The 18,172-nt window shown below is 46.5% G+C and overlaps 1 protein-coding gene and 1 long non-coding RNA gene across 13 annotated transcripts in view; one reads left to right on the forward strand and one right to left on the reverse strand.

Moving 5' to 3' along the window:
- Positions 1–7,204, forward strand: part of PHACTR1 (phosphatase and actin regulator 1) — a 540,649-nt gene extending 533,445 nt beyond the window's left edge. For 8 of the 12 annotated variants that reach the window (XM_067752013.1, XM_067752010.1, XM_067752012.1 and 5 more), the window contains 2 exons: positions 3,124–3,200; positions 4,016–7,204. In XM_067752013.1, the coding sequence (XP_067608114.1) occupies positions 3,124–3,200; positions 4,016–4,031 (93 nt within the window). In that variant the 3' untranslated portion in view covers positions 4,032–7,204. Of the gene's footprint in view, positions 1–3,123; positions 3,523–4,015 lie in introns of those variants that run through there. The other 4 variants (XM_067752006.1, XM_067752007.1, XM_067752008.1 and 1 more) reach the window with 1 other exon arrangement.
- Positions 1,361–18,172, reverse strand: LOC137231566 (uncharacterized). Its single transcript, XR_010946658.1, has 5 exons — positions 9,824–18,172; positions 9,380–9,469; positions 8,115–8,278; positions 3,516–7,037; positions 1,361–3,160 (listed from the first exon to the last, which is right to left on the reverse strand). It is a non-coding gene; the product is annotated as an uncharacterized lncRNA (long non-coding RNA).

Here is an 18,172-nt window from a genome sequence, read left to right on the forward strand (position 1 = left end):
CCCCCTCCCCCCGCCCCGCCCGGGGCAGGCCAGCCCCCAGGTCCTGACGAGTGGAAACCTCACATCTCCCCTCTATAGAAATCATGGTGAGCAGCCCCAAGAACCGGCACCCCTCACCTCGGGCAGCAGACAGGCCCCTCCGTCCCACCCCAGGCAGTTGTGTCACATAGATGTGACCTCGCTCTGTTGTTCACACTCTCACTGCAGCGTGCTTGCTGACCAAGGCTGAGGGAACTGGCAAACGTCAAGGGAAGGTACCAGCTAGAATCCTAAGCAGCTGTGAGGGAGCCTATCCAGTTCCTCCGGGGCTGCTGGGAAGCAGTGCCCACACCTCCCACCCCCGCAGCCAGGCACTTTAACCGAGTGCCTTCCTAACTTGGGAGGAGCCATTCTGATCCTATGTAAAGACTTTTCCAGGGGGTGGTGGGGGGATGAATTGGGCGATTGGGATTGACAGGTATACACTGATGTGTATAAAACTGATGACTACTAAGAACCTGCTGTATAAAAAAAATTTTAAAAACGAAAACAAAAAACAAATACAGGTCAGGAGAGAGGTGAGACAGGCACTCACTCTACACTAAAACTAGTAATTGTAAGACAAAGATAAATTTTTGGAGAGTAGAGCAATGTATTTTTTTGTTTGGGATATTTACCAATTGCTGGTATAGTCTTCTGGTCCCATATCAAGGGCTACATCTGGAGGACTCAGACCATAGCGTTCCTTCCATGGCATAGAAGACATTCCCATTGGTCTCTCTTAGACCATGTGGTTTTACTGCCTTAAGGAAGAGGAGCTTCCTTGGAAGGAACGAAGAGGGAAGCCCCCAGCCAAGAAGCGGGAACGTCAAGTCAGCTCCTTCCTGCCTGGGGGATAGTGGGAAGGAAAAAAAGAAAAGGAAGCTTATGGAAGTACCTTGTCAGGGTTCTTAAGCTCCTGTCTTCAGTCACATTTTTGAGGCAGAATTGTGAGAGTAAGAGTGAGATGATACGGTTGAAATTTCCAGAAAGGAATAGATAAACTGGAGGACAGCCACACCAGCAGCAAGTGTGGTACCACGTCCACTTTGTCCCAAGTATTAGCATTGCTCTGGTAGACGGAATTGGCTAGGCCAGTGGGCCTGAGGTGGTGGCCCTCGTTGCTAACGGTTTGATAAGGAGATAAAAACGCTTTGAGGACTAGCGGACCAGCAGCCTCAGAAGCAGATTGCCTGGACTTCAGCCGTAGGTGAGGACATGAAACGATGGTTGTGCTGGAGCATAGCGCTCTGGGATCAGGCTGGATAGAGAATACAAAGTACTGAACACAGTGCTTGGCACACAGTGCATGTTAATGATCACAGTAACAAGAATACGGTCAACTATCGTGTGATCATTAAAATGTTTACAAATAACTTTATCTTAGGAAGAAACACTTGTGTTATTACATTTTTATTGGAAGGGTACAGAGTGTGTATCTTTAATATAAAATACGCACAAAGAGGACTGTAAAGAGAAATACCATAGTATTTAGAGTTACGAGTCTTCCAAAATGTAGCTACCTGCTTTACTGTTGACTGACAGCGCTGCTGTGATGAAAATGCTGCTATGAACATTCTTTTTCCATGTCTTTTCATTCACGAGTGCACACGTTTCTGCTGAGGTTGAATCTAGAAGCAGAATATGTGTGTCCTGCAGTGTGGAGAGGGTTCGCTGCTTTAGTAGTAATGCCAAAGAGTGTCCCAAAGTGATTGTATGAATTTACACGCTCACCAGCAGCTTATGAGAGTTCTCATCGTTGCCTATTTCGGTGAACACGTGGTATCATCTTAGCCCTTTTGGGTGGGTGTGTAGTGGTTTCTCAGGACGGTTAGTTGCATTTCCCTGTTTTCTGATGAGCTCAAGCCCCTTTGCATATGTTGACTGGCCTTTTGTGAATGTCTGTTCAAGTCCCTTGCCCATTTTCTCACGCATTACTTTTATAATCATAAAAATTCTCACATACACAAAAACAAGTAGTATTAAATTGCTTTCTGCCTTGCCCTTAATCTTACGCATTACTTTCATAATCATAAAAATTCTCACATACACAAAAACAAGAAGTATTAAATTGCTTTCTGCCTTGCCCTTAATCTTACTTATACAAGCAGTCTGACTGAGGGGTGGCATCTTAACTGGCTCTCCAAAAATGGACGACCAACTTGAAGTAGAAATTGTTTTATCTGTTCCTTTCTAGAGATGCCTATCATTTTATAAATTATTATTTATGCACTTATGTCTTCTGTTAGACTGTTAACTCTCAAACAGTGGCAACTTTTCTGATTCCTCTTTGCATAATACACCTAGCACAGTACAACTGCACACAATAGAAGTTTTTTGGATGAATGGAAAAAAAAGACTTTTCCATCCTCAGACTCTCCGTGCCCTGATTATCTTCCCATCAAAGCACGTATCAACCTTAGAAAGAGCTATGGGAATGGGCCCACGTTTAAATTTTCAGCCCCGAGGAAGAGGTAAGGTTTTCTCCAACCCCAGACGTTCTTTTGCTCCGGTCCTCCTTCCGCCTTCTCGTGGCCCCAGACGATGGCCACATCTGTGACTGTGAGGACGAGGTCATTCAGGTTTATCTCATGCGTGTTTGAGGTTATTCAAAACACATTCCATACCCTCCATGGTGAAATATATCACCTCAGAGTCAACAGACTTGTAAAGGAGCCAAGGCTTCATGAGTCAAAGGGAAAGGGGGCAGCTGGCCGTCACCCCTTCGTTTGGTTGGGGAATTTCACACACCTCCTCTAGAAGTATCCATCCCGAGGTGTCGCTGTGCCTCTGATGAGCTTAGATTCACCAAAGAAAGATATGTGCACTCAGGATCCAGGAGTGTGGGCCAGGTGGAAGGGCCCTCGCGCTGCCCAGGTGGAACAGCTCTGGGCAGGATCCCAAATCGGAGTGCTCGCAACTTAGATTTAGGGGGACGGGACTCTGCATAGGCTCTAAAGGAGACCTCAGGTGATTTTGTTTCTCCCGGTGGAAGAATCCGTTTTATGCACGTGTATGGCTTTGTCGAAGAAAGAAAGCATAGGAATAAAAGAAGGTGAGCTGCTTTCCATCCTCTGCACTCTCACGGGCTTCTCTTCCTTGCAGGCTGCCATTCGGAAGGAGCTCAATGAATTTAAAAGCACTGAAATGGAAGTTCACGAATTGAGTAGACATTTAACAAGGTTAGTATCAAGTGGGTTTTTTTCCCCTCCAATTATAACATTTACCCGCAAACTGAGCTATCCTAGCTGCTTCTGGAGGACAAGTGGTGAGGTGGGTGCAGTGAGGGGAGAAGATAAAAGAAAGAGCTACGTGGGGATCCACGTGTTCCACTGTGGTTTCTCAAAGTAAGGGAAGGAGCAGGAAAGGCCCAGGCTGAACGCAGCCTTCTCAAAGCCTAGTTTTTAACTCATTCAAACTGAAGATCTGCTAAATGCCAGACCACCAACATGGTGGGTAGTTATGAGAACATAAGCTGAGGAGAAAAGATCACTTGCCAATGTACAGCCAGTCAGCGGAGACCAAACTAGGATAAAGTACCGAATCCACATGGGACTTGGGAAGCGGGATCACGCCTGATTCCATGTCGTTCTCCCAGACAGTCGTGTGTGACGCTACCTGGGGAAACTGAAGCACAGAGAGATAGGAGGGGCTTATACAAGGTCACAGGGCTAGTCAGCGACGGAGCCGCTGAGTTCTTCTGACCCTCTCCTTGGGCGAACATCTGGAGAAACAGTGCCTGACTCGGAGACGCGAGGCTGGGGTCCCCACCTTGCTGCTGAGTCCTTGCCTGGGCTGAGGGCGCCGGGAGCTCCAGGCTAAACTTCTCCAAAACCAGAGGTGAACTCGGTGGGCCTACAGTTCTTGAGGGGTCCTGTGGAGATTTAAGCCTCCCTGTGGCTGTCAGAAACAAGGAATTCGAGGACGGAGATCTGGAGTGTCCAATCCGACACCTTTCGCAGCCCCCGGGTCTTGATTGAATTATTTGTTTTCCTAGGTTTCACCGACCTTAACAGTCGAATTCCTCTTGAGTGCTATGCTGTCTTCAAAACATAAGTTTATAAGAACCATAAGTGCTGGTATTTATTCACTTCCCCATTACGATGTAAATCTTCTGAACGACCTTTTTTTAAAAGAAGAAAAGGAAAAGGAAACACAAGCAGGATGGCGATGGTTACGGCTCCGTGGTCAGAGGTGCTGGTGCCACTGCTGATAAGGGACTGTGCCCTGCCCCGGGCAGGGCCGAGGACACCGGAGACTTTCCAGCACTAGGAGAAGCCCTGGGCCTCTCCGGCCAGGCTGGCAGGTACCACGTTTGTTCAGGCTCCGGCGAGCCTTAGGCGACAGACACTTTGGAGGCAGAGTCCAAGGAAAGCCGAGGCGGTGGATCTGGCCTGGGATGACTGTGCAAAGCGGGCGAGCCGGCTGGCCTTCTAGACTTGGCCAGATACACTGGCTCCAGGTGTGCCATGTGGTTTGGGGGGCCCTGAGGCGGCGGCTGCTGAGGGAGCAGCGTCCTCCTCTCCCTCCAGCTATCACCCAGGCCGTGAACTGAAGGGAGAGCCCTTTTCTGGGGGAGCCTGTGGCTGACAGTGCGTGCTCCAGGCCTGGAAGGCTGGCACGAGCGCCTGTCCTGTCCCCTCAGGCTGAGCCGGGCTGCCTTCCAGGAAGCTCTGGTTTAGAAGGGGAAAGTTGTCAGTAGCAAAGCCCGGTGTCACGGGTGATCTTACGCATACCAACAGCCACGGGCGGCGTGGTGGGATCACACGTGTGAGCATGAGCCCCCTTTTGAGGGCATAAAGGCTGGGGTGACAAACTGCTTGGCCCATGTTCTTCATTTTCTCTGCGTGCCCCAGGGCTGGTGACCGGGTGGCTTGGCTGTTAATGGCCTTTGAGTCGAGGACCGATGCCTGCAGGCCAGAAACCATTCCTGAAAGGCTGAATTTCCAGCCGCTGGTGGACTGGTCCTCCAGAACCACCTGAGGGCCTTCCAGGCTTGCTTTGCACTGAAGAGTCTGTGCAGAAGCCCCAGCGCTGGGCAGACGCCAGCCATACCTGCTGTGCTGGACCTTCCATGCCTGCTTCTCCGGGGAGCAGCCTTCCTCTCCCCCTTGATGCTGGTGAGGGTGACTGGAGATGTATCTCTGACCACCCTCCTCTCTCGGGACCACAGGAAAGCAGCGGTGACAGGGTAGGTGAGGGTAGGATGTGCAGTGGAGGAGGGGCCTCTCCAAACCCTGACTGCGCTCTGAAGGAGGCCGCTTGAGCTGCTTCCGGTTTCCTTCCTGATGGAGCCTGTAGGGCCCTCAGCCGTGCAGCTCTGCCTGGCGTCCTGCCGTGATCCTGTAGGTCCTACCAGCTCTCCCAGTGACGGCTTGCTCCCCGCCACAGAGGCCCAGGCTTTAGAAAGATGCCAAGCTTGGGCTTCACAAAAAAAGAGTTAACTGGTCCCCACCCCAAAACGCGTGGGATCAATTTACTCTTGGGCCCCACAGCCATGGGTGAGGCCAGTTCCTTTTCCGCTGGCGCTCACGGCCCCTGTGGCCGGCATCACCGTGCACTTGGCAGGGAGCTTGGGGCAGCGTTCCAGGCAGTGCCCACCGGCTCGTGCCAAGCTGGTGCACGCTTTCCTCGCAGCGCCTGGCGCCCAGCCCCAGGAGGACGTGTCACCCCATCCTTTTTTCTCTGAATGGTGAATCCGCATAGCTACGGCCGTGGGTGGGGTGACTGATTCAGGGAAGATGCGGCCAGGGCTGTAGCGTGGCTGTAAATGGCGTCTTCCCGAAAGGCTTACTGACCTTTGAAAGTGCAGGTGGCACGCCGAGGGACGTGGGGCTCTGCCGTGTACCTCCTCCGCAGTGGGCGCGTCTTCCAGGCTGAGGTGCCCGCCGGGCCAGGATCTGAGTCTGGGCTTCCTGTGGCTCGCGGTGGCCTGGAGCGACAGTCAGCCTGCCCCTGGCCCAGGAGTGAGTCCTAAGGGACCTCACTCCGCTGCCTGGGCGCCTCGCAGAGGCCAGTGGCTTCTCTGCTGGCCTTGGTTCCGGGCCTTTCAGATTCCCCGGGAACACGATGCCTAAATCGAGTTCCCCGCAGCTAGCCAGCGGTCCCGGGTGCCCGCCCAAAGTGCCCTACGGTTGTAGCCACTTTGTGCGTGGAAGAAACTGAACGCAGTTTCCACTTCTCCTCCTGCAGGGCAGCCTTGTCCCGAAGTACCTCCCTGCAAGTGGAAGGGTGCCCCTCCCGTGTCACCACCCGCGAGCTGGGCTCTTCCAAGCCCGCTGTAAGCAGCTCAGCAACTTCCGTAGGTCACAGGATGAGCCCTCTGCTGTCTTTCCTTCCTTGAAATCTTGAGGTCTTTATAGAAATCTATCCAAATTTCCTTTTTGCCACATTGTTATGACAATTGAAAAATGTGTTTCTTTCTTTCCAAGATGACGATTCCATATTAAGGGGGAAAGAGAAGATGGGCTGGCTGGTTTACAAAGCATCCCTTTTCTGGAAAAGCTGCAGTTAGAGCCTTTTTCATTTGCATTAGCATCAGAAGAAAAACGTTGAGATTTCTCAAAACGTTCCCCTCTCGAAATCAAATCGCCCAAAGTCCCCACCCCATCCATGACGGAAGAGACGGCCATCAGCCTACTTACTGTTTCGAAATTGTTGATATTTTCCTCCCCAAAGGCCCTCAAAGCTCTGTAAAACTTTAGCCTTTATGTCAGATTAGAGAAACCAAACGACGTGACGGTTGATGTGATGAAAACCTCCGAGCTTATTTTTCTCCTGCTTATCAACGTGTATTTATATTTGCCGAATGAAAATCATGGTGTGTGCTTCGGTGAATGGAATTTCAGGCTCTCCCTGTGCACAGCCAGTGGGCGAAGGTCACCTTAAACAACTTTTTCTTCCCAGTTGTCTGTTGATCCCCAAACCGGTTGCTTTTTTCCAGTTGCTTCCCGGGTGTCTGTACATAGTTTGTCTTTGTATCAGAGCACTCTCCTGTGTTCTGCTGTAACAGCCACCGGCTGTACGAGGAAGACAGTGTGAATAGAACACAAATTAAACTGGATCTCTATGGCCTAGGTTTTGTACATACAGAAACTGCATGGTATTTAAATTATTGTTTGTCTCTAATGATGTATGCAGTTTCTTTAAAAACAAACCAAAAAAAAAAAGTCTTAAAAACAAATCATTTCCTTGACTCCTGTGTTGTTTTATCGACCACCAGCAGGAACCACCGAAAATTCTTGGTTTGGCTGGGGTAGGGGTCGGGGGAAGGGGTAGGTCAGCGCATCGGCACAACAGCAAGTTATGAGGACACAGAACCAGCTCATGTTATTTGGTGTTATCGGTGAAGGAAGGACTGTTGGACACAAATAACTTTCTAGATGAGTCCTAGCGTACCAAAGTTTTTTTCTTCCAAACTTCTAAAGAATATCTAAATGTATTTACCAACTTTCTGTCCTTTAGTAACCTGGGAATGATGAATATAAGTTACTGCCCCGAGGGAAGGCCCCAGGCAGCTTTGTTCTTTGAGTACTTACGTCTGCCCCCTTTCTTGAGCAACCTGAGAATTTGCTTTATAGGACAAAGACCTTCTCCGCTCAACCTTTTGGTCCTGTCTTGTCTTTTTGAAGGTTTTAGGGGAAGCAAGAAGGGCTGCAGTGCTTGCTGGCTGCGTTTTAGGTGGTGGGATTGTTGATAATATGCCCTTGGTCTGGTAACCTAGGAAGGTGGCTCTGGGAAAGAGGACCTGGCACAGCGCCGTTCCCCTGCGCCACTGCCAGGAAGCACCTGGGCGTCCTTTCAAAGCGCAGATGCTGACTCCGAGGTCTAGGTGGGCCTGGGATTCTGCATTTCCAACTAGCTCCCGGGCCATGCTGATGGCCCTGGTCCAGGAATCACACTTCTGAGCAGCAAGGGCGTGGGAGATCAATCCAATGGGGACCACCTTCCCTGTGCCTGGGAATCACCAGCCTCAGAAGATCGGCGTGACCACTCCTTGTAACAAGCGGGGTGCACTGTTTTCTTTGCTGAGCAGCAGCGGCAAAGCCCTATTGGGGGGTCCGTGTGACTGCATCACAGTCTGCGCAAGCTCTCACCTGTGCAGGAAGAGGGACGCCAAGCTGGCGGGGCCACAGCAGAGAGCGGCAGCAAGCGGTTTACAGAAAGGATTGCAGGTTGCAGGCTAAGAGCTTCTCCATCATTCTGCCGTCTCCTCACTCCAGAATTCTCTGACCTTAAGTCAGAACTTGACTGCAGCTGCCTAGGGGAGTGAAAGGACTAGAATAAGAACAGCTCCAACAGGCTCTGGCCTGCAACACAGAAGGAAACTGGCCATCATCCTAAGAGAAAGCTCTTTACGAAGAAGGTCATGGCTACACGTTCTCAACAGGTAGAGGACCTGGTGTGTCCACCCTTGGATCATCGTATGACGAAGTGGTGGCCCTGCCACGACATCTAACTGGACAATTTTGGCCAAGTCACTTAATTTCTCTGGGCATCAATGTCCTCCTCTGGAAAGTGGGGACACTGAACTAGGTGTCCTGTAGTGTCCTTTAGGACATCAGCTTTCTAAGATTTGGGTTTATCTGAATTTTTCAAACACTAAACTTAGTCTTTAGCAAAGAGTAAGCTTTGGGTAAGTCCTGCTGGGGAAGGCTCTCGGAGAACAGCTTGGATGCCACACCTGCCACCCCTCCCTGCCTTGGGCTGGCCTCCTGGAGGGCTGCTTGGCACTGGGACCTGCGCTGTCTCACGTGTCTTCGTGGGGGCTTGTCCCAAAGCTGCTGTCAACCCGATTATGCCGTCCCGCCTCCCCCTTCCTCTGGGCAAATCATCCTGGAGGGGCTTGTAGGCTTGAGCAGTGATGCTTAAGAAACGGCCCACTGTCCCCTACAGTGCCCCCAAGTTCAAGGGCACCTCAGATGTGGGTACTTACCCCTGATTATTAATGCAAAGGACGAGTTTGATGCTGGGAACGTTTCCTGGCTGGCTCCACGGGGCCTAAGTGCTGTCCTGGCCTCAGATGACTCCATGTCTACGGCTACCACTCAGATCCACCCTGAGCTCCTGACCCAGGTGTCCAAATGTCACAGAGCAGCAGTGTGGGTCAAATCGATGCCCTGGGCTCAAATTCTGGCTCTTCCACCCCTTACTAGCTGTGCAGCTTTGGACAAGTTACTTAATCTCACTGTGCCTCGGCTTCCTCATCTGTAAAATGAGAATAATGGCACCTATTTCTAGCCTGGCAGGATTAAATATGCGTAAGGTGCTCAGCACAGGGTCTGACACAGAGTTAGGCCTCACTACATGTTAGCTCTTGAGGACTTGGCCGAATGGCAGAGCGGGAAGACGCTGAGCTCACCTCCTCTCGTGGGCACAACAAAATTACAACTGTTTGCAGAGCCACTGCTGATGAGAGAGACTGGAATCCAGCAGAAAAGATCTTCTACCACTAAAGATATAAAGAAAGAACCACAAAAAGACGGTTAGGAGGGGCAGGGGCAGGTTTAGCCAAGACCCACACCCCAGGGTGGGCAGCCCACAGAAGGAAGGATACTTATAATGGCAGAGGTTCTCCCCGAGAAGTGAGGGGTCCAAGCCCTACATCAGGCTTCCCACCCTGGGAGTCCTGCACCAGGAAGACAAGCCCCCAGAACGTTTGGCTTTGAAGGCCAGCACGCTGACTTTGAGGAGAGCCAGGGGGCCATGGGAAATAGACTCCAATTGTAAAGGGTGCTCACAGAATCTCACACGTCAGGACCCAGGGAAGAAGCGGTAATTTGAAAGCAGCCTGAGTCAGACCCACCTGCTGATCTTGGAGAGCCTTCCAGAAAGGCAGGAGGCAACTGGAACTCACACTGGGGTCACAGACACTGTGGCAGCCATTTTTGGGAGCTTGTCTACCAGGAGAACACCAGAGCTGGCAAGCACCATTTTGGAATCCTCTCTAGCTTCTTAGCACCAGCTTCTTAGCTGCTCTGCCAGTCAGCCTGTCAGGAATAGCACTGGGACACCTCAGGCCACGCAACTAACAGCGTGGGGATACAGACCCACCCACCAGCAGGGCTGCTGCCTTAGGACCCCCTGAGCCCACAGCTGCCCAGGGACACAGCCCTGTCCAGAGGGCCCAAGAACTAACCCCATACACAGTGTGCCAACACTAGCCCTGGGACCCACCCACCAGTGGGCCAGCACCAGCTCCAGGAGCCCCAATCCCTGCAGCCGGACACCAGGATCCAGCTCTGCCCACCAGACTGCCAACACTAACCCCAGGACCAGCCCCACACACCAGGACCCCCTGGGGCATGGCCCTGCCCACCAGCAGGTCAACACTAGATCTGGGAACCCCAGTCCCCACCCCCAGAACGCAGCTCTGCCCACCAGTGGGCCAGCCCTAGCCCCAGGACACTCTGAGATTCCACAGCCAACTGTCTCAGGACCCAGCCCTACCAACCAGCAGCCTGGCAACGAACTGGACCAGGGGCCAGCCGTACCTACTAGACTGCCAGCAGCAGTCAGCTGACCACAACAGGAGAACCCAGGCAGCCCACATAGGGGGCACCCCTACAGCATACATACAGCTCTGCTGACCAGAGGTGAGTGCACTGCTGGGATGCACAGGACGTCTCCTACAAAAGGCCACTTCTCCAGGGTCAGAAAATGTAACCAACCTACCAGATACATAGAAATAAAAACAGCAAATTAGGCAAAATGAGGAAACAGAGGAATGTGTTACAAGTGAAGGAACAAGATAAAACCACAGAAGAAGTAAGTGAAATGGAGACAGACAGTCTAGCCAATAAAGGTTCAAGGTAATGATCACAAGGACGATCAAACAGCTCGGGAGAAGAACGGATGAATACAGATACAGAAGTTAGAAGTTTCGAACAAAGAGTCAGAAAATACAGAGAAGAGCCAAACAGATGAATACAATAACTGAACCTAAAAATACAGTAGAAGGAATCAACAGCAGATTAAACGATAGAGAGGAACAAATTAGTGACCCACAAGACAATAGTGGAAATCACCGAGGTGGAACAGAAAAAAAGAGTAAAAAGAAACGAGGACAATTTCAGAGACCTCTGGGACAACATCAAGCATGCTAACATTTGCATTATAGGACTCCCAGAAGGAGGGGGGAGAGAGAGAGAGAAAGGGGCGGAGAACATATCTGAAGACATAGTAGCTAAAAACTTGCTTAACTTGGGAAAGGAAATAGACGTCCACCTTCAAGAAGCACAGGACCAAACCAAAGAGCATCATACCAAGACACATTGTGATTAAAATGGTAAAAATTAAAAATAAAGAGAATATTAAAAGGAAAATGAAACAACTTATGTACCAGGGAACTCCCATAAGGCTATCAGCTGACTTTTCAGCAGAAACTCTGCATGCCAGAAGGGAGTGGCATAATATATTTAAAAGGATGAAAGGGAAAAAACCTATAATGAAGAGCACTCTACCCAGCAAGGCTTTCATTCAGATTTGATGTAGAGATCAAAAGTTACACAGACAAGCAGGGCTTCCCTGGTGGCACAGTGGTTGAGAGTCCGCCTGCCAATGCAGGGGACACAGCTTCGTGCCCCGGTCCGGGAAGATCCCACATGCCGTGGTGCGGCTGGGCCCGTGAGCCATGGCTGCTGAGCCTGTGCGTCCAGAGCCTGTGCTCCACCACGGGAGAGGCCACAACAGCGAGAGGCCCGCGTACCGCCAAAAAAAAAAAAAAAGTTACACAGACAAGCAAAAGATAAAAAGAGTTCAGTACCACCAAACCAACTTTACAAGAAATGTTAAGGGACTTCTCTAAGCGAAAAAGAAAAAGCCACAACTAGAAACATGAAAATTATGAATGGTAAAAGCTGATTGGTAAAGGCAGTACAGTAAAGGTAGTGAATCAACCACATGTAAAGCTAGTAGGAAGGTTAAAAGACAAAAGTAGTAAAATCATCTGTATCTGTGATAAGTAGTTACGGGGATACAAAAAGTTGTAAAATATGATGCCAAAAAAAAGTAAGTGTGGGAGGAGGGGAGTAAAAATGCAGGGTTGTTAAAATGTATTTGAAATTAAGAGATCAGCAATGTAATTACATATATACATATAGATTGCTATATATAAACCACATGGTAACCACAAACCAAAAATCTATAATAGATACACACAAAAGAGACAGGAATCCAAACATAACACTATAGGTAGTCATCAAATCACAAGGGAAGAGAATAAAACAAAAAAGAACTACAAGAACAGCCCCAAAACAATTAAGAGAACGGCAATAAGTACATACCTATCAATAATTACTTTTAACTGTAAATGGATTAAATGCTCCAATTAAAAGACAGAGTGTTTCAATGGATACAAAAACAATACCTGTATATATGCTGCCTACAGAGACTGACTTCAGATCTAAAGACACACAGACTGAAAGTGAGGGGATGGGAAGAGATATTCCATGCAAATGGAAATGAGAAGAAAGCCAGGTAAACAATCCTTATATCAAAGTACTGCACCAGTTTACATAGTGACATGCTAGGCCACAAAACAAGTTTCAGTAAATTTAAGAAAAATGAAATTCATATCAAGCATCTTTTCTGACCACAATGCTATGAGGTTAGAAATCAAGAAAAGAACTGCAAAAAAAACCACAAACACTTGGAGTCTAAAACAATATTCTACTAAACTAACGGTGGATTACTGAAGAAAAAAAAATCAAAAAATACCCAGAGACAAATCAAAATGTAACACAGCAATCCAAAAATCTATGGGATGCAGCAAAAGCGGTTATAAAAGGGATGTTTATAGTGATACACGTCTACCTCAGGAAACAAAAATCTCAAACAACCTAGCCTTACACATAAAGGAACTAGAAAAAGAACAAACTAAACCCAAAGTTAGTAGAATGAAAAAAATCAAAGATCAGAGCAGAAATAAATGAAATAGAGACTAAAAAACAATAGAAGAGATCAATGAACCTAAGAGCCAATTCTTTGAAAAGATAAAATTGATAAACCTTTAGCCAAACTCATCAAGAAAGAGGGCCCAAATCAATAAAATCAGAAATGAAAAAGAAGTTACAACCTATAAACAGAAATACAAATGATCATGAGATTACTATGAACAACTATACACCAATAAAGTGAACAATCTAGAAGCAATTGACAAATTCCTAGAAATGTACACTCTCCTAAGAATGAACAAAAAATAAAAAATATGAACAGACCAATTACCAGAAATGAAATTAATAAAAAACTCCCAATAAACAAAAGTCCAGGACCAGATGGCTTCACAAACACTTAGAGAAGAGTTAACACCTGTCCTTCTCAAACTATACCAAAAAATTGCAGAGGAAGGAATGCTTCTGAACTCATTCTGTTAGGCCAGCATCGCCCTGATTCCAAAGCCAGAAAAGATATCACAAGCAAAAAAAATTACAGGCCAGTATCACTGATGAACCTAGATGCAAAAAAATCCTCAACAAAGTATATTAGCAAACTGAATTCAATATTGCATTAAAAGGATCATACATCATGATCAAGTGGGAGTTATCCCAGGGATGCAAGTATGGCTCAACATCTGAAAATCAATACGATACACGTTAACAAACTGAATAAAAATCACATGATCATCTCAACAGATGCATAAAATTCAACATTCATTTATGATTAAAAACTCTCAAAGTGGGTATAGAGGGAACATACCTCAACTTAATAAAGGCCATATATGACAAACCCACAGCTAACATCATACTCAACAGTGAAAAGCTGAAAGCATTTCCTCTAAGATCAAGGATGCCCACTCTAACTACTTTTATTCAACATAGTATTGGAAGTCCTAGCCACAGCAATTAGACCAAAAAAAATAAAAGGAATCCAGATTGGAAAGGAAGTAGTAAAACTGTCATGTTTACAGAAGACATGATACTATTACTTAGAAAATCCTAAAGATGCCACCAAAAAATAACTACAGCTCATCAATGAATTTGGCAAAGCTGCAGGATACAAGATTAATATACAGAAATCTGCTGAATTTCTATACACTAACAACAAACTGTCAAAGAGAAATTAAGAAAACAATCCCATTTATCATTGCATCAAAAAGAATAAAATACCTAGTAATAAACTGACCTAAGGAGGTAAAAAAATCTGTACTTGGGGAACTATAAAACACTGATGAAAGAAACTGAAGACAACCCAAATAGATAGATATATCGCATTCATGGATTGGAAGAACGTTGTTAAAATAATCAAAATACCCAAGGCAATCTACAGATCAAATGCAAATCCTATCAAGATACCAAGGACATTTTTCACAGAACCAGAAAAAATCTAAAATTTGAGTGGAAACATGAGAGACCCTGAATAACCAAAGAAATCTTGAGAAAGAAGAACAGAGCTGGAGGTATCACACTCCCTGATTTCAAGATATACTACAGGGACAAAGTGAGAGAGTGGCATGGACATACATATACACTACCAAATGTAAAATCGATAGCTAGTGGGAAGCAGCCGCATAGCACAGGGAGATCAGCCCAGTGCTTTGTGACCACCTAGAGGGGTGGGATAGGGAGGGTGGGAGATCCAAGAGGGAAGAGACATGGGGATATATGTATATGTATAGCTGATTCACTTTGTTATAAAGCAGAAACTAACACACCATTGTAAAGCAATTATAGTCCAATAAAGATGTTAACAACAAAAAAGATATACTACAAAGCTACAGTAAGCAAAACAGTATGGTACTGGCACAAAAACAGACACAGAACAGAGAGTCCAGAAATAAACCCAAGCACTTATGGTCAATCTACGACAAAGGAGGTAAGAATGTACAGTGGGGAAAAGACAAGTCTCTTCAGTAAGTGTTGCTGGGAAAATAGAACAGCTACATGTAAAAGAATGAAATGAGAACATTTTCTCACACTATTTACAAAAATAAACTCAAAATGGGTTAAAAACCTAAATGTAAAACCAGAAACCATAAAACTCCTAGAAGAAAACACAGGTAGAACGCTCTTTAACATAAATTGTAGCAGTATCTTTTGGATCTGTCTCCTAAGGCAAAGGAAACAAAAGCAAAAATAAACAAATGAGACCTAATTAAACTTAAAAGCTTTTGCACAACAAAGGAAACTACTGACCAAACAAAAGGCAACCTAAGGAAGGAATGGGAGAAAATATTTGCAAATGATATGACCAGTAAGGGGTTAATATCCAAAATATATAAACAGCTCATACAGCTCAATATCAATAAAACAACCTGATTAAAAATGGGCAGAAGACCTGAATAGACATTTTTCTAAATAAGACATACGGATGGCCAACAGGCACATGAAAAGATTCTCAGTATCGCTAATCCTCAGAGTAATGCAAGTCAAAAACACAATGAGATATCACCTCACATGTGTCAGAATGACTATCATCAAAAAGATCACAAATAACAAAAGTTGGCAAGCATATAGAGGAAAGGGAACCCTAGAACAGTGTTGGTAGGAATGTAAATTGGTGTAGCCATTGTGGAAAACAGTATGGAGGTTCTTCAAAAACCTAAAAACAGAATACCATATGATCCATTAGTTCCACTCCTGGGTGTATATATGAAGAAAATGAAAACACTAATTTGAAAAGATACATGCACCCCAATCAATGTTTATAGCAGCATTATTAACAATAGCAAAGATATGGAAGCAACCTAAGTATCCATCAATAGATGAATGGATAAAGATGATATAGTATATATCTACAATGGACTGCTACTCAGCCATAAAAAAAGAATGAAATGTTGCTATTTGTAACAACATGGATGGATATGGAGGGTAACATGAAGTAAGACAGAGAAAGTCAAATGCTGTATGTTATGACTTATATGTGGAATCTAAACTTAAAAAGAAAACAAATGAATATAACAAAACAGAAAGAGACTCAGATATAGAGAACTAGTAGTTACCAGTGGGGAGAGGGAAGGGAGAAGGGGCAAGATATAGGGAGGGGATTAAGAGGTACCAAAAGTTAATTAATCTTCAAAAACATGATTCTCTTGACTACAGAAAGAAAACAGTGTCTTTAGATTTTAAACTTCAAGCTTTGCTATCGTGTTTAGCAACTATGGTTTATGACTTCCTTACAAAATAATGTAAAATTTGCAACACTAAGCAAACCTACCAAGAAACAATTATCCGTAGTTCCCCCACTGGATTTTCATATCTGAGTTATCTACCAAGTTTTATCATTTGTACTTTTCACAAAATGTTAATTTCATATGTGCTTACACTTATATTCTTTTTCAATTACCTTTCTTATGTGAAGTTTCTTAGTCTTTAATTTTTTTCATCTTCTATAATCCAATAAAAACTGATATTCCATAAAAAAAATTTTAAATAAATGTTAGCTCTTATGCTTGACACACGTTTCACAAGCACCTCAAACTCTGTGTGTCCCAGACTATCGTTTTCCTATGTTCAGACCCCACCCCTCTGCCCCAGTCCCATTCTCCTCTTATTTCCTTTTTCAGTGAATGGCATTACCTAGAAGTCACCTCCCTCCTTTCCGCTTCCAGCTGATCGTGAACACTTGCCAGTTAGTTCTAGAAGCTCTTTCACTGCTCTAATTAAGGTCCTCATCTGCCTGCATGTTCACACTCGTGGTTCTCCATACCTGTGGCTGTAGCCAGTCCAATCCTGCTGCCAGTCCTCTGGCCAAACACGAGCTTCCGCGCACCCCTCTCCTGCTTGACATCTGCAGCAGGCCCCACTATCCGACCAATAACATCCCAATCTCCAGTCCACCATCCTCGGAACCAGTGTGGCCGGTCCTCCTGCCTAGGGGTCCCGGAGCAGACCCCCATGGTGTGTGTGGCCCGGGAGCCCTGAGAGGGGGCTGGCCACGTGACCATGCTGCAGTGACCCCCTCAGGGACAGCCAGCACTAACTAGGGGCTTTGTGGACTTAAGCTTCCCTGAATAGAGTCCAAGAGAGCCTTCACTTTGATGACCTCAGAACTCTACTGAGGAGTCAGAACACTCATACATACCAAAAAAAAAAAAAAAAAAAAAAAAGCCACGGTATGAATGCCTAGTTGTACCCTGTGGTACCTGACTGTGGCACCCCAGTTTCCAACTGCAGCTGTCTGGGCACTTGATTCCTGTTGCCGCCACCGTCTGCAGCTCCCAAATATTAAACACTCACTGTGTACCTGGCACCGCGCTGTACCATTTTCATGCACAATTTTATTTAATCCTCACAAGGCCTCACAGCTTCCAAAGCCGAGTGTGTTCAGCTCTAAAGCATTGCTCTTAACCTCCCTGCTAGGCCGATGCATGCGTTGCTTCGCCTCCATTTTGCTGAGTTCACACTTTCTCAGCTTCCGTCCAGTTATCCCAGTTCCCTGTCTTAGGTGATACCATCACCTTCCGACACCGAGAACCACAGATCAGGAAAGATACCCACCTGCCTCCCAGCCTCCAGGTAGGGAGACGCTGTTTCCTTAACCTAGCTCTTCCTCCCCGCTCCTGTGCACTGCCTGCCTGTGTGCCCGCCAGTGGGGACCTCCCACCACCGGCCTGTCAGCCAATACTTATGACTTCCTGCGAGGAAAATGATGTCGAACGAGGCTCTTGCACAGCGTGGGTCCACCTAGCACTGTGGCAGAGACAGGAAGAGAGCAGCATGCCGCTGGGTCCACAGAGGAAGAACACATCTGACACTTAATCAGTCGTGGGTGGGCAGCCAGGCCGTTTCCTAAGTGCTGTTTTTGGTTTTAAAAATAAGTTCTGCTCTTTATGTGCCATTAATCAAAAAATGCTCTCATTTCATAATAGGAAGCCATGATCATCCAATCACGAGGTTTAACGCGAAGCAGTCTTGTTACGTGAACTCGTGAATCCGTTTGCAGAGGAAGGAAAAGTAAACCACAAAAGCAAAATTTAACTGATTCTCCTCCCAGGCTGTGACATCCAGCTAAGACGCATGCTACTCTGAGCTGGACTTGCACACACCCATTTCTTTTCTCCTCCGTAAGAGATTGCAACTTTGCATCTCGTAATTGCAGAGGTTCAGTGTTTCCTATGTGGTGAGATCATTGCTGTGTTTTTAAATTTCTTTAATTAAGCGCGCACACACACACACATGCGCACACACGAGACAAAATAATGGAAGACAGTACAAAA

The sequence above is a fragment of the Pseudorca crassidens genome, chromosome 10 (assembly GCF_039906515.1).
Source record: "Pseudorca crassidens isolate mPseCra1 chromosome 10, mPseCra1.hap1, whole genome shotgun sequence".
Classification (NCBI taxonomy): domain Eukaryota; kingdom Metazoa; phylum Chordata; class Mammalia; order Artiodactyla; family Delphinidae; genus Pseudorca; species Pseudorca crassidens.